At 37.3% G+C, this 15,045-nt stretch overlaps 1 protein-coding gene across 1 annotated transcript; it reads right to left on the bottom strand.

Annotated features, from left to right (window-relative positions):
- Positions 1 to 2,131: 2,131 nt before the first annotated feature.
- Positions 2,132 to 3,221, bottom strand: MCYG_08195 (uncharacterized protein; the record flags this gene model as incomplete). Its single annotated transcript, XM_002843066.1, has 2 exons — positions 2,132 to 2,860; positions 3,120 to 3,221. The coding sequence occupies 2 exons, from the start codon at positions 3,219 to 3,221 to the stop codon at positions 2,132 to 2,134; spliced, it is 831 nt and encodes a 276-aa protein (XP_002843112.1).
- Between the last annotated feature and the right edge of the window lie 11,824 nt (positions 3,222 to 15,045).

The following is a 15,045-nucleotide window of genomic DNA, read 5'->3' as shown; positions in this document are numbered from 1 at the left end:
AGAGGTTTTTTATAAAAAGGTAGTGTAGCCGCTTTAGTGGCTAGTAGATTCTCTTTCGAGTACTAGTGTTATCTACTTCGAAAAACGGAATAATCTTAGATTATCCGATAGTTCGGTCGGTATATCTCTAGTATAGATCAAGGAGCTATATCTGTCTACGTTTGCTTCGTTCTATAGCGGGAAAATCGTTAATTTAAAAAAGTAGTTAGACGACCTAAATAGGATCGGTATTTATATTAAATAGTTAAAGCAACGTCCAGTTAATATAAAAGTTAAACCAACCCGCGTAGTAATCTTGGATTCTAGGTATAGCCTAAAGGCGTCTTTTTTTAAGGATGGAGACGCTCGGAGAGGTTGTATTAAGATATATAAGGATTTTATTAACTAGTCTAAGGAAATGAAGGACTTATTCGGTCATAGGACTTTTATAGCTACGCTTGTAATAAAAGCCGCGCCGACTATAGAGTTATATATAATAAGAATAGTAGAGAATACGGAAGAACTCGACGGTAGCAAAGGTAGAATTAGCGAGGTGTAATATCCTTTTACTTTTTAAAAATTAAGTATATCGCTTCTAATATACTAGGTCAAAAGCCTAAGCTTTCTCCTATAGCTAGCAGAGCTATCTATAAGTAATGGAGCGAATATATCCAACGAGATATTCAGAAAAGAGTATCACGTGATCCGCTGACTAAGATGATGACTCAGCATTATTTTTCAACTCGAGCATTCTGAGATAGCAAGATGACTAAGCAGCTGACTAAGCATCGATCCAACATGCCTATGACTAAGCATCTATCCAATATGTCGCTGACTCAGCATCCATTCAATATCTTGATGACTAAGCATCGATCCAACATGTTGATGACTAAGCATCTATCCAACATGTTGATGACTCAGCATCCCTCCAACATGTCGATGACTAAGCATCCATCCAACATGTCGATGACTAAGCATCCATCCAACATGTTGATGACAAAGTATCGTCATTCAATTTTGATGGGGTAAGATGACTAAGCTGCCAAGCCACTACTCATGCAAGGTTGCAAGTATCCAATCAAATGCTCAGAATTCAACCAATCACGTAATTTACAGCAGACCCACAAATATGCACATTTGACCCCTTCTATATATCCACTTTTTGGAATACAATATACTTCGCTTCGCTCCGTAAATTAACAATCGATAGGTAATTATATAGGCTAGTATTAAACAAAAAGTTAATATAATATCGATATCCTTTGGTATCTCTGGCGATAACGGCGATATTAACGACGCTATCCTTAAAGTCCGCTATAAACGAAATAATAATATAATATTTCTTACTAGCGCCGGCAACTTAGGCCCATATTAAGACATAGCTTTCCTAGTAAGCCATCGGGACGTGATACCTATCCGATTAACTAATTATATAGGCGCTAGTAGCGACATAAACCTAGCGCCTAATAGGCACGAGTAGGCGCCATTATTTACTATATTTGGTAATAATATTCCTCTACTCCTTTAAGAATATAAACCTAAGGTCTGTGGGCTAGGATCTTTAGTTTTAACGGCGGTAGTAGTGTAATGGCCGTATATGCTGGCAGCGATGATACAGCATATGCCATTCGACCAAAAGATCATACACAGTGATGACGCTCGTCATCTCTGGTCGCTGCACTGCTTATATGCTTGATGTTGGGTGCCACGTGATGTGGGCTTGGATGCCACGTGACGTGGGCTTGGTGGGCGCATGCTGCGTGGCATGACAAGTAGCAGGAATTGCGGCCAGCATATTATCGTACTGTGCGTACCTTGAGAAGATATATCCTGACTTATTGGGGGATCGGCAGCTTACGAAATTACGGACGGTCAAGGGTATGGAAGAACTATTCAGCACTATATCGAAGGATATGGGCAATCGGATATGGTTTATTAACCCGGTAAAATTCTTTATAGAGCGGAAAACTAACATCTCAAGATGTACTGCGATTGTGGAATGTATATGTAACGTGAGGTGAAAGCCATGTACTTGGAGCGGGTCAATTTAATTACTACCTGAAAAAGAGAGCGGCACAGAAACCCAGCTATCATCATCTCCTATACTTTGTTTATGGACCTCCAATAACTCGTTAATGCCTTATTAAAACGCCTACGGGCTGACTTCTAAGCACTCAATATCTAGATCACTAGTCCTAGTTATAAATACTTTTTTATAAGAGAATAAATCTTCTTTTATTTCGCCGCTGCCTGCATCGCGGATAATATATACACGGTACGCGAATAAAATACTTGGCGCGGTTTCATATGAGTCGCCCGCTATGTTTGTGACTCGTATATTCCCGTCACCGCCAGCCGTGAATGGGGTTGTGTTAGTTGGATCGCTGGTAGAGGTTGAAGTCTGGGCAGACACGGTTGTATTGGATTGAGTAGAGACGGCGAATAAAGTTTTGGTGATGCGGACCCCAGTGATGATGTAGACGGGCTTACGGCCAAAGAGAGCGGAATCTATGTACTTTCGTACCTTGGGCACTAATACAATGCCCTCTAAGTACCTATCGCTAAGTTTACGGTTGAAAGCCCATACCTTATGGTCCACTTTCCCGAAGTTATAAACGCGAGATCGATCTACCGATATTTCGGCCCTAGTTAATACAACTTTGCGAAAAGTAGACCACAGTTTTATCCCGATAGAGACGCCCGCTTCTCTAGGATATTTATAATTCCGTTCTACGATACTCTCCTCTTCTAGTAGGTTAAGGTCGGCTAGTAGTCCGTTACCCTCGGAAGCTAGGATACTTAGTGGCCGAAGGGGGTGCTTAAGTATAGTTCCGAGGCGGATAGCACTATCCTTACGGTAGGTAAAGTCTGGGGGTAAGAACTATAGCGGTATAGTAAAGGACTAAAAATTATGCGTAATGGTGTAGATGGGAGGCTCGAGATGCCGTCTAGAGGTACAAATCTTTATTAAGATGCGGAGTGTGTCCTAGTGAAATACGAAGTCGCTTTCTACGCTAACAGTACCGCATTTCTAGTCTCACTAGTGATGCTAAACCACGTGTTTAACCCCCGCAATATGCTCAGATGCATAGAAGAACCCTGAAGAGATTTCCTGAATCGTACATAATAGATATTCGTACAGGTGGTATAGTAGGTAGCTTTGGAATAGAGGAGCCAAACAAGTAGCGATTCTGGGCTAGCGGAAGGGTGATATGGCTATAATGACTTATAAGTCGCGTCATCTCTCACTAGCCGCAGAGAATAAAGCCCTTAAAGAGCAGGTGGCGGGGCTTAAAAGCGAGAACGAGAATCTTAGAAGTGTGAACCAGGAGGTCATCGCAGATACATATAGTCTTAAGGAGGCATTAAAGCGACCACTTTAACTCGCAGCCAGTGTTATTTTAGCTGGGCGGCAGAAATGACGCCTAACAGAAATGCATATATGTATATGTAGACAAATGGAGGCCACGCTTTTTTAAGAGGCCACGCTTTTTTAAGAGGCCACGCTTCTGCTCAGCACGGCAAAACAAAACTTATATATCCAAGAACTGATTCATTGGGCGCGTAGCTTCTACCTTGAGGGATGAGGTCTGTTTCACGTTACTCCTTCCAGCGTGAACAGAGGCCTCATTGGGTATGAATCTGGCCCCATGCGCCTGTTCAAGCGTCCATGAAGATGGTGATTTGGGGGCCTCCAGCGCCAAAGGCGATATGTGCCAAAGGCGATAGTATCGTTTGTGACGGAACAATATATTTCCACCCCAGCAATGGCCTGGTCTGAGGGATCCTGGGAAGTTGTTGCTGCTACGAGCAGACGCATTTCGTGTCTAATAACAGTTATATGATGGCATACGTCATGGCTTGATGCTACAAAGGGGGTTCCTCAGCCTGTACAACTGGAAGTACGCTTGAGAGAGAGAATCACTTAAGGGCTCTTTGTGGATAGTTGAGTCGAAGTATTATCAGAGATATATTTAAACGGAGATACTCTAGTATTTAACTTTAAGGTAATAGCTCTAAGTCTAGCTTACTCCCGTGGGTATAAGTTCCTTATTATAATTAAAGTAGTACTCTAGTTAATTAGGTATAAGGCTTATTAAGGGATATTAGATAAATAAAGAAAGTATACTTATATTAATTAGTACTATAAAGCTATAACTTACTATAAAGTTAACTTTAATCGCAAGTATTAAAAGAACTCTTAATTAAGATAGGAAACGAGTATCTTTATATATATATTAATCTAAATCTATATTATCTATTTCCTTATAAATCTATCGTTAGTCTTAAACCTTAAGTCTATTATTAGATTCGACTCTTAAATCTATCGTTAAATTCGAACCTTAAATCTATTATTAGATTCCCTAGCGCTTTAGTAACTTAGATTCCGTATAATCACGTGATCTACTCGTTCTAAGTTTTCTATCTACTCTATATTAGTCTAATAAATATAGTTATCTAAGCTATACCGTAGGTAGTCTATAATATTATCCCTCCTCTTCTTAACAAATCGTCTTAATCGTTATCTTCTTATTCTTATAAGTAGTAAGCGTACTCCTCGTTATTTTCTTAAGAGTTCTATAAGTTCCTCTTTATCCTTTATTATAGCTCCTAAATCTAGTGTTCGAAAATCCTTATATCCTTATAATTATGCTCCTAAGCTTCGAGTTCTTTCTAAGATTATTAATTGTTAAGGGTAGATCTCCGAGTTTCCTTATAATAACTATTTTATCTTAATAACTCCTTATATAGTTATATCTAAATCTCCCTCTAGTCGTCGTGTCGTTTAGTATACTGCTTATATCTATAATAACTATCCTTATATAGGCTATACTTACGATCCTTTAGAGTAGGCTTATTAGGAAGAATAGAAGTTCTTTACCTAGCGTTATATTTTTAATAGCCGCTTAACCTTATTATTACTCTCCTCCCAAGCCCTACGTCTCTAGAATAAGCTCTCCTCTCTTTATTATACTATCGCCGATAAGTCCCGTCGTCTGCTCGAGTTTTAGGCTACTAAGCTATAGCTTTAGCTTCGTAGTGATAAGATATTGTCTTCTACTAAGAAGGTAGTCGATCCTCCTTCCTCGGCTAGTCTATCTCTAGATTAGTTTTTCGCTATTTCGTCCGATTCTATTAATATTCCTTAATCGCCTATATTATATTCTAGAGGTTCTTAATAGGTTCGTAAGTATTTTCCGTACTGTTATAGCCTTTCTATTTTACTAGATAGTAAAGCCTTCCGCTAATCCTTTTTTTATCTAGGATTCTTTCTACTTCGTATTCTTGTTCTTAGTTTTCTTGTTCGAGTTCTAGTTTATATAGTTTGGCGTTTTAGGGTACTTTTTTAATTAATAAAATATAAAATACTAGATATATTTTTATATAGTCTAGTAGTTAGAGTTTATAGTTAACTCATCCGAGTTATTCTAAAATTTTAAATAGTCCTATCTTCCGGTGGTCTAGTTTATTACTTAGTCTTATAGTTTTAATATTTTATTATAGTAGGAATACTTTCTCCCCCCTTCTAAAAGTTAGTACTTCTATACGTTTTTTATCGTAGTAGTCGCTTATTCTATAATTTAAGAATTTAAGATCCTTTTTTATCGTTTTGTATAGATTTTGTAATTTTTCCGCCGTTATCTCTACGTCTCTTATATAAGTTTTTACTTTTCTAGATATTTTTATCGTTTCTAGTTCTCTTCTATAATTTATAAAGAAAGGTATTATACCTATTAAGGCTATCTTGGCTCTATTATAGGCGAGCTATACTATTAGTAGTAGTTTAACCTAATTATTCTATTCTTAGTTAATATAGTATTTTAGGTATTATTCTATAGTTTAATTTATCCTTTTACTCTATCTATCCGTTTAAGGGTAATACGCTGTAGACACTTTCTATTTAATCCCTATTCTTTTAATAAGTATTATCTAAAATTTACTTATAAATCGTGTGTCCCTATCTAATATAATTTCGTCTAGTAATCCGTAATTAGTAAATACTTGTTATAGTAGAATATATACTATATCCGGTACTAATATTTTTTTAATAAATAGAATAAAGTAGATATACTTCGTTAGTCGATCTATAATTATTATTATTATGTCGTATTATATACCCGATCGTGGCTCTTTTAATTTCGGTAATTTTATAATAAAATCTATTACTATCGATTTCTAAGGGGTTTCCTTATATAGTATAAGTTATAAGAGTCCGTATAGCGCGTATTATGCCGATTTATTGTATTAGTAAACGTTATACTCCTAGATATATTGTCTAATATCTCTCTATATATCTAGCTAATAATAACTCCTAGTAATCCTTTCTATAGTTTTCTTAATTCCGAAGTATCCTATACTTAATTCATCGTGATTTTTCTTTAATATTTATTCCCGTACCTCCTTAGATATATATATTTGTCCGTAGAATAGAAGTATTCTATTCTCTTTCCGGTATCTAATATCCTCATTTAAGATCCTTCTAACTAAGGAGTTCTACTTTAAGTACTTCCGTATTTCTTCTTCTAGGGTATCCTCGTCGGATGTGACTATCCTAGTAGCTCTTAATACTTATATATCTAAGACTATATTACTAGTATTTAGGTCTTAATATAAGATTACTCTATATTCCCTTCTTTTAGTTATTAAGTCTAGTCTCCTACTTAATACGTCCGTAAAAGCGTTCTCTATTCCTCTATAATATTATATCCTAAAGTTATAGTAAGCTAAGGTCTCGGTATACTATCTTAACTATTATTGAGTTAGTTCTTTTATTATAGTAAAATATATTAGGTTCTAGTAGTTACTAATTACTATAACTCGGTATCTTACTTCTTATAACTCTTATTTCTATCTCTTAAATATAGTAACTATCGCTAATAGTTCTTTATTATATATATTGTAATTTTATTCCGTAGGTATTATTATTCTAGTATAGTATACTATAAATCGTAATTTCCCATTTTCGTCTTTTTACTATAATCTAGCTCTAATAGCGTAGTCTAATACGTCTATATTAATATATACTTCTTTCTCTAGGTCGAAATATAGTTATATATCTCCTTATCTAAACTTCTTCTTTAGTTCTTAGAATATTATCTCTTCCCGTTCGTTCTATAAAAACTCTTTTCCTTTCTTAAATAGTTCCGTAAGTAGTTTCGCAATCTCTAAGAATTAGTATATATACTATTAGTAGTAGTTTATTAGTCCGTAGAATTACTAAACTTCTTTAACTATTATAGATATTAGCTATTTATTAATTACTTTAATCTTATCTAGGTCTATTCGAATTCCTTCTATTAAGATAATATATTCTAGGAATTTTACTTCTTATTTATAGAACTTATATTTCGTCGCTTTAAGATATAAATTGTACTTCTATAGTCTCTTAAGTATAATCTTGACTTTTTCTATATAGTCTGCCTTATCTCTTTTAGTAAATATAAGGATATTATCTAAGTATACTACTATAAATATATCTAGATATTCGTGTAGTATATTGTTAATAAAAGCTTAGAATATTACTAGTACGTTTATTAATCTAAAAGGCATAACTTAGTATTCGTAAAGTCTAAATCTTATTCTAAATATAATTTTCTATTCTTCTTCTTTTTTAATTTATATTCGATAGTAAGCTTCTCGTATATCTAGTACTATAAACTATATTACTCCTCTAAATCTATCTTATAGTTTATTAATTAATAGTAAAGGGTATTTATTTTTAATAGTAATATTATTTAATTGTTGGTAATCTACGTATAGTCGTAAACTTCTATCTTTCTTTAGTATAAAGATAATTAGGTATCCTACTAGTAATATTAATTATTATATATATCCTTTCTCTAGATTCTTATTAATATATTATTATAACTCCTCGAGTTCCTTCTCGGTTAACCTATACGTAGATTTTAATATAGGCTCCTTTCCTTCTTTTAAAGGTATCTTATAATCCTAAGCCTTATATTTTGGTAAGCTCTCTATTAATTCTTATTCTCTAAAGATCCCTAGTAAGTTATAGTACTCCTAAGGTATCTATTTTTTTAATTCTTTTATTTTAGCTTCCTTTCCTTAGTAAACGGTTTCCTTTTTTCTTTCTTTTAATTAATTATTTCCTTATTTCGTCGTTCCCGTATTAACCTAAATTGTCTTATTTAGTATCTGACCGCGGTCCTTATTCTTATAGATAGCTACTAAGGTACTAGTCTTCTAGTTAGAGCGGCGGTCTCTACTATTTAGTTACAATATACTGTCTCTCTAGTTAATCGTAGAGTTATATTTTTATAGCTAAAGAAATCCCAAGATAATATCGTATCTTCTTAAGGTAGTTATATTAAAATACTTCTACCCTTTATACTATTCTATAATATATATCTTTATACCCGTAGTTCGTCTATTTACTTTATCTAGAGTTCTTCCGTTTAGTCCTTCGAGTAGATATAGCTTATTTATTTATAAGGTTTATATTTCTAAATCGTCTATAAATTTCTTATTTATAAAATTTCTAGTAGCTCCTAAATTAATTAAGGTTCGCGCGTTTAACCCGTTGATCTAAATTATCGTTTCGAGGTATCCTAACCTATTAGTAGCCGCTAGACTTTAGCCTATAAAAACGTTCGATTTTTATACTATCTTAGTATCGTTTAAATTATAAGTTTGTCTTCTAACTTAGTTATAGAAGTAGTCTTCTAACTAGTTCTAGTCTTCTAAATTAGGTTTATTCTAGTAATTCTCGTTCGAATCCAGTTTCTCTTTTTATTATTTTTTAATTATCTTTAGGTATTATTTCTAAAACTTACTACCTTTCTTTCCTATATAAGACCTTCTATCGTTATCTAGTTATATATAGATTTCCTTAAGATTTTCCTATTATATAATATATACTTCTTATATCTTCTTATTATCTTTAGTTATTTATAGTAGGTATATCTCGTATTTCTCTTTTCCGTATATCTATCTATAATATTTATTATTATTTAGGTATCTAATATATACTATATAGTCCTCTAAATAATATAGTCTCTATTCTAGGTACTATTAGCTTCGTCGGTGTATCTTATAGTCATAGTTACTCTATAAGTAATATAAATACCGTAGGTACTTTAAATCTTCGATTTCTTTTTATTATTGCCTAAGGTATAGTAGATATATTCCTCGTTATTTATATACTAACTAGTAGAACTCGATGAGGTAGTTTATATATTCGTCCTCCTCTTTCTATTATAATTCTGGTAGTATAATATATTTATAGGCGTCCGATAGATCTATCGTTACTTATAGTTCTTAGTAGTTTTTCTTAATTCTCTAGTATATTTCCGCATATAGGGCTTTCTATATCTCTAATTTATATATTAGTTCGTATTTATATTCTCCCTATACTAGTTATATATTAACGGCCGAAGAGAGTTCTATTTAACTAACTAAGGGTATCCGTAAGTCGAAGACAAAACATATAGGGAAGAAGAAGAAAGGGGAAAAGGAAGGAAGTCGGTGATAGGGGATGGAGCTATAGCTCTAGGCGTTAAGGTTATATAACCGTGTTGAGGGTCACGTACGTAAGAGTAAAAGGGGGAGTCTAGTAATAGTATCTCTAGATAGGCCTTACTACCTTATTGATTATAGAGCGCGCGGTGACCTAAGAAGGGAATAGAGGTCTAACCCCTTATATTACGCCCCCCTTCTAGTTCTTACTTCGAAAGCGTCGAGGGTAGCGGTCTTCTATAGCGCCGAGGCTAGTTCCTAGGTTAGCTTATCCTAGTCTATCTACTTTACTAGTAGCTACTATTATCCCTTTCTAGTCTATTCCTTTACTATCTAGTCGACCTCGAATTCTTCGAGCTCCTCGTCCTCGCTAACTATTCTAGGTAGTCGCTAGGCCTATACTCGCTACGAAGGTAGTAGATCTAAAGCTATAGAACGGAATAGATTTATATAGAATATATTATATATTATCCCGGGGGTATCTAGGCGGTAAGCGTGGCTTCTAATCCTCTCTAAGACTCTAAACTTTCCGTATTTTGTATCAAGCTTCTTAGAGGGTCGGTCTATCTTGATATTCCGCAAATCTAGCTATATATAATCCCCTACTTCGTACTACGTGCCTAGGTCCCTAAACCTATTCACAAAATCCTGTTGCTCCTATTAGGCGGCCGCTATTAAAGCCTATGCCTATTCGCTAGTTGACTTTAGCTTATATAAGATAGCGTCCGCTCGTTAGATAGGGCTCCTTGAGTTAGAAGCTCCTACTATTAAGTCTTTTGGAAAATCTACTACGTCTAAATAGTACCTATACTTTAGGAAGAAGGAGGATACGCTCGTAGCCGCCGTATCTTAGTTATTAATCGCGAGCTCTACTAAGGGGAGCTAGTTATACTAGTCGTTCTATAGATAGTTTATATACTTTCGTAGGTAGGCCTCTACTATCTAGTTTATCCTCTTAGTAGAACCGTCCGTCTTCGGGTACTACGCGGTCGATAGACGCCTCCTTATCTCTAGGACTTAATAGATCCGAGTCTAAAGCGCTCTAGTAAACTACGTTCTATAATCTATAACTATAGCCTATAGTAGTTCGTGCCGCCTATATATTATCCTAATAAAGATCTTAGCGATAGTATCGGCGTCTATCTTCTTATAAGGTTCTAGTATAACCCCTTTACTTAACCTATCTATTATTACTAATAGAGTAGTATAGCGCTAGCTCTTCGAGAGGTTAATAATAAAGTCTATAGAGAGTTTACTCTATAATCTATCCGATATAGGTAGGGGCTTAAGTAATCCTTATCTTCGGTCCTTCTAGGAGTTTAAGGCTCTATAGGTCGCGCAGTTCTATAGGAACTATCTAATATCTCTCGTGTAGCCTGGCTAGTAGAATTATCTACCTACTAGGGCGGTTATAATCTCTCTTCCTAGGTGGCCACTAAGTACAGAGTCGTGGGTATTTTGTACTATTCTTATCCGTAGTAGTTTGCTATTAGGTACCTATCTTCTCCCTCTCTAGAGTAGTTCGCCGTTTAGTGCTAGAGAGTACTCTATTATCGATACCTTTACCTCGAGGTAGACGAGGAACCTTACTCTCTTCTCCTATACCGCTTATTTTAGTACTAGTATAACGGGGTTATTTCTCCGTACGTTCTCCTAAATACTCCGCAGTTTATTAGTCTTAAGGATAGTCTAGTAATAGCCTCTAGTTCTAGAGGGCGTAATACTATTACTAGGGTGCCTTAATAGTCTACTATTAGGCGCTATAGGTAGTATATATACTTTGGGCTTCGCGGAGAGCTTAATACTAATACTAGAGAGGTCCTCTTTACTACTATTATTTATATCGATCTATTTATCCTTTAGTAGTTTTATCTCTCTATAGGCTAACCGTTTGTCTAATATATCTTTAAGTATATTCTACTCCCTCTATAAGAGCGCGTCTACTATTAAGTTTAGAATCCCTAGCCGATAGATTATCTTAAAGTTAAACCGGCTTAGAAATTCTACCTATTTTATCTATTACTCTATTAGCCGTCGGACTATTATAAAGTACTCTAAGTTCTTATAGTCTATTAAAATTCTAAAAGAGCCAACTACTAGGAGTTCCGCTTTCTATTCTTCTAAGTACTAAATAACTACAAGTAGTTCCTTATTATAGATCTCGTAGTTATACTCGGCCGGGGAGTTCCTTTTTAAGTAGAAGATATAGAGGCGAAGAAGGCCCTCGTTATTATACTATATTAAGGTGCCTCCTACTATATATCCGGAAGAGTTAGTTTCTAGTATAGTCTCCTATTTTAGGTTAAATTATAAAAGGGTAGACTCGGCTATAAATTTCTTCTTAAGTTTATTAAAGGCCGTATTAGCCTCTAATATCTACTTAAACTCGATATTCTTCTTAGTAAGTTCTGTTAAGGGAGCCGCTATCCTTAAGAAGTCCTTTATAAATCTCTAATAAAAGTTTGCGAACTCTAGAAACTCTTATACCCCTTTTACTAATTATAGTATTTACTAGTCTAGAATAGCGTTAACCTTTGCGGGGTCTATCTTAATTCCTTCTTTAGTATTAATAATAAACTCGAGATACTTAGTAGAAGTAACTTTAAATTCGCTCTTATTAATATCGATAGATAGTTCTACCTCTCTTAGTTTCTAGAGTACTCTCTTTATCTACGCTCTATATTCCTCGAGGGGCCCTTCTATAAAAATTAAGATATCGTTAATATAGGCTAATACGAATTCGTCTAGGAAGTCCTATAGTATCTAGTTAATATATTATTAGAATATACTCGGTATATTAGCTAGACTAAATAGGGTTACGAGCTATTTATATAGGCTATACTATGTCTTAAACGCTATTATCTATTTCGATCCTTCCGCTATCCGAAGCTAGTAAAAGGTAGTAATTATATTAAGCTTAGTAAACTATTTCGCCTTCGAAATCCGCTATAGTATCTTATTTATTAGAGGAAGGGGGTATCTATCCTTTCGGGTAATCTTATTTAGGCCTCTATAGTTAACGCAGAACCTTAGTCCTCCTCCTAGCTTCTTAGTAAATAGTATAGGGGCGGCCGTAGGTAAGTTACTTACGCGGATAAACCCTTTCTCTAGTAGTTCCGTAAGGGTTTTCTAAAGTACTAATAGCTCGCCTCTAGATATATTATAGAGAGGGCCCTAGGGGATCTTTAGCTTATTTCCCCGTTTATTCTATTTGACTAGCTCGATCTCGTGATCGATACCTAATCTATATAGGGATAGTATTTCTACTATCTTCTAGTTGAATACATCTAGGTACTCGTAATACTATAGCGGTAGCTTCGTTCTAGGATTCGTCCGTGGCTTTACCTTTAGAGCCTTCTTAATATCTGCTATACTCGCTGCGAATATTTCGATAGGAGCTGTCTGGTGAAGACTTCTATAGATAGGCTCTATTATTACCTATGCGTATAGTATACTCTGTGTAGTGGGCTCGATAGGGGCCGTCTGGTGATAGCATCGCTAGATCGGCCTTATTAGTGCTTGTGTACCTTGTTCTATAGACTCACTAGGAGCCGTCTGGTGATAGTATTGCTAGACCGGCCTTGTTGGTGCTTATGCACCTTGTCCTATAGACTCGCTAGAAGCCGTCTAGTGAGGTCTTCGCCAGATAGATTCTGACGTTGTTCGTGGACGGTACTCTGCCTCCTACTTATCGAGGTCTCCCTTTTGCGCCTTCTCCCTCCTTGCTCTCCTATATAAGTAGCTAAAGGTTGCGGCTAAAATTTCCTTTATATCTATTTTCCTCTACATGTCCCCTACCTCTACTCTAACCCCTGTCCGATTAAAAACCAATGTCCTCGTCTATTTTTCTAATAAGGCGTCCTGATCCGCTATCCAACCCCTTCCCAATATAATATCGTACCCTGCTGCCCGCGGCAGGATATATATAAACACACGCTCCTGTCGGTTGCCCGTTAGGCGCTATAGGTAGTATATATACTTCGGGCTTCGCGGAGAGCTTAATACTTGTAAGGGGTTGGACCCCTATTCCCTTCTCGGGTCACCGCGCGCTCCGTAATCGACGAGGCAGCAAGGCCTGTCTGGAGATGCCATCACCAGACTCCCCCTTTTTACTCTCGCGCACGTGACCCTCAACACGGTCACATGACCTCAACGCCTGAAGCTATAGCTCCATCCCCCATCACCGACTTCCTTCCTTTTCCCCTTTCTTCTTCTTCCCCATGTGTTTTGTCTTCGACTTACGGATACCCTTAGTTAGTTGAATAGAACTCTCTTCGGCCGTTAACATTACAAAACACATCATTATATTGGTTATATTGGTTACATTGGACACATTGGTCATATTGGATACATTGGTTATATTGGACACATTGGTTACATTGGACACATTGGTTACATTGGACACATTGGTTACATTGGACACATTGGGTACATCGAGTACACAGAAGATATTGGAAACATTGGTATAGGAACATTGGAATGGAAGATTGGAACGCAATGGATACAGCGGAAGGCCAACGTCAGGGCCAGGAGAACAATGGAAATGGACAGCAGAATAGTAACCAGCCACCGAGTTGGTTAGGAGCTTTTCTAGAGCAGCAGAGTACCCTTATGGAGAGGCAGACGGAGCAGATCAGAACCTTAACAGCGCAGCTAGCCACGCTGAGAGAGAGGGTACAGGAGCAGGGGACACCCCTAGTAGCACATCTCACCCCCCAAGCCTCACCGGCCCCCTCGATACAGACACCACCACACCCTGATCGGCCAAAACCCGCCTTACCAAACGCGGAGAAGTTCAGTGGAGAAAGACTATTGGACTATCCATCATGGAGGATGGAAGTCAACGCTAAACTTACAGTGGATGGGGAGTCAATTGGGGGCCCTAGCCAGCGAGTATGGTATATTTTCTCCCGACTAGAAGGAGTAGCAGCGAGGAGAGTCCTTCCCTGGGTAGAGCGCAACCAGTACGACCCAAGCCAGTTTACACCAGCACATTTCTGTGCTTACCTGGACCACCTTTTCGTCGACCCAGCTCGGCAGGAGAAGGCCAGGCGGCGGGTGTACACTATACGCCAAGGGAAGCGAGCACTGGCTGAGTTTCTTGCAGAATTTGATCAAGTTATTATGGAAGCAGGAGGCCACACTTGGGACGACACAGCAAAGATAGGAGCACTGCAGATGGCCCTAGACCCTAAGCTCCTAGAGTATATGATTGGAGTAGATACCCCCGAGTCCTACGAGGACTACTGCTCCCTCCTTAGGCGAACGGATGATAGGTCTAGAGAGGCACAGCGAGTGGCCCAGGCCCAGCGCATCGGGCTCCAAGGTTACAGAGCATGGAGCTCTCAGAACCAGCAGCCCCGCGCTCTCGCCCCAGCGGTCCCTCGAGGGGACCCTATGGATATTGACAGCACCGCCCAGAAGCCAGCTCGCCGTGCTAAGTGGGCGTCGCCTGAAGAGAGGGAAAAGCGTAGGCAGGGCCGTAGGTGCCTACGCTGCGGAGGCGCAGGCCACTTCGTCGCAGCTTGCCCTTACCTGCCGCCACGCCCAACAACACAGGTCACAGATGTGACCCCGGCGGCGTCGGGA

The sequence above is a fragment of the Microsporum canis genome, genomic scaffold (genome assembly GCF_000151145.1).
Source record: "Microsporum canis CBS 113480 supercont1.8 genomic scaffold, whole genome shotgun sequence".
NCBI lineage: Eukaryota > Fungi > Ascomycota > Eurotiomycetes > Onygenales > Arthrodermataceae > Microsporum > Microsporum canis.
Note: the sequence above shows the minus strand (reverse complement) of the source record. Positions and strands in the feature narration are given on the sequence as shown.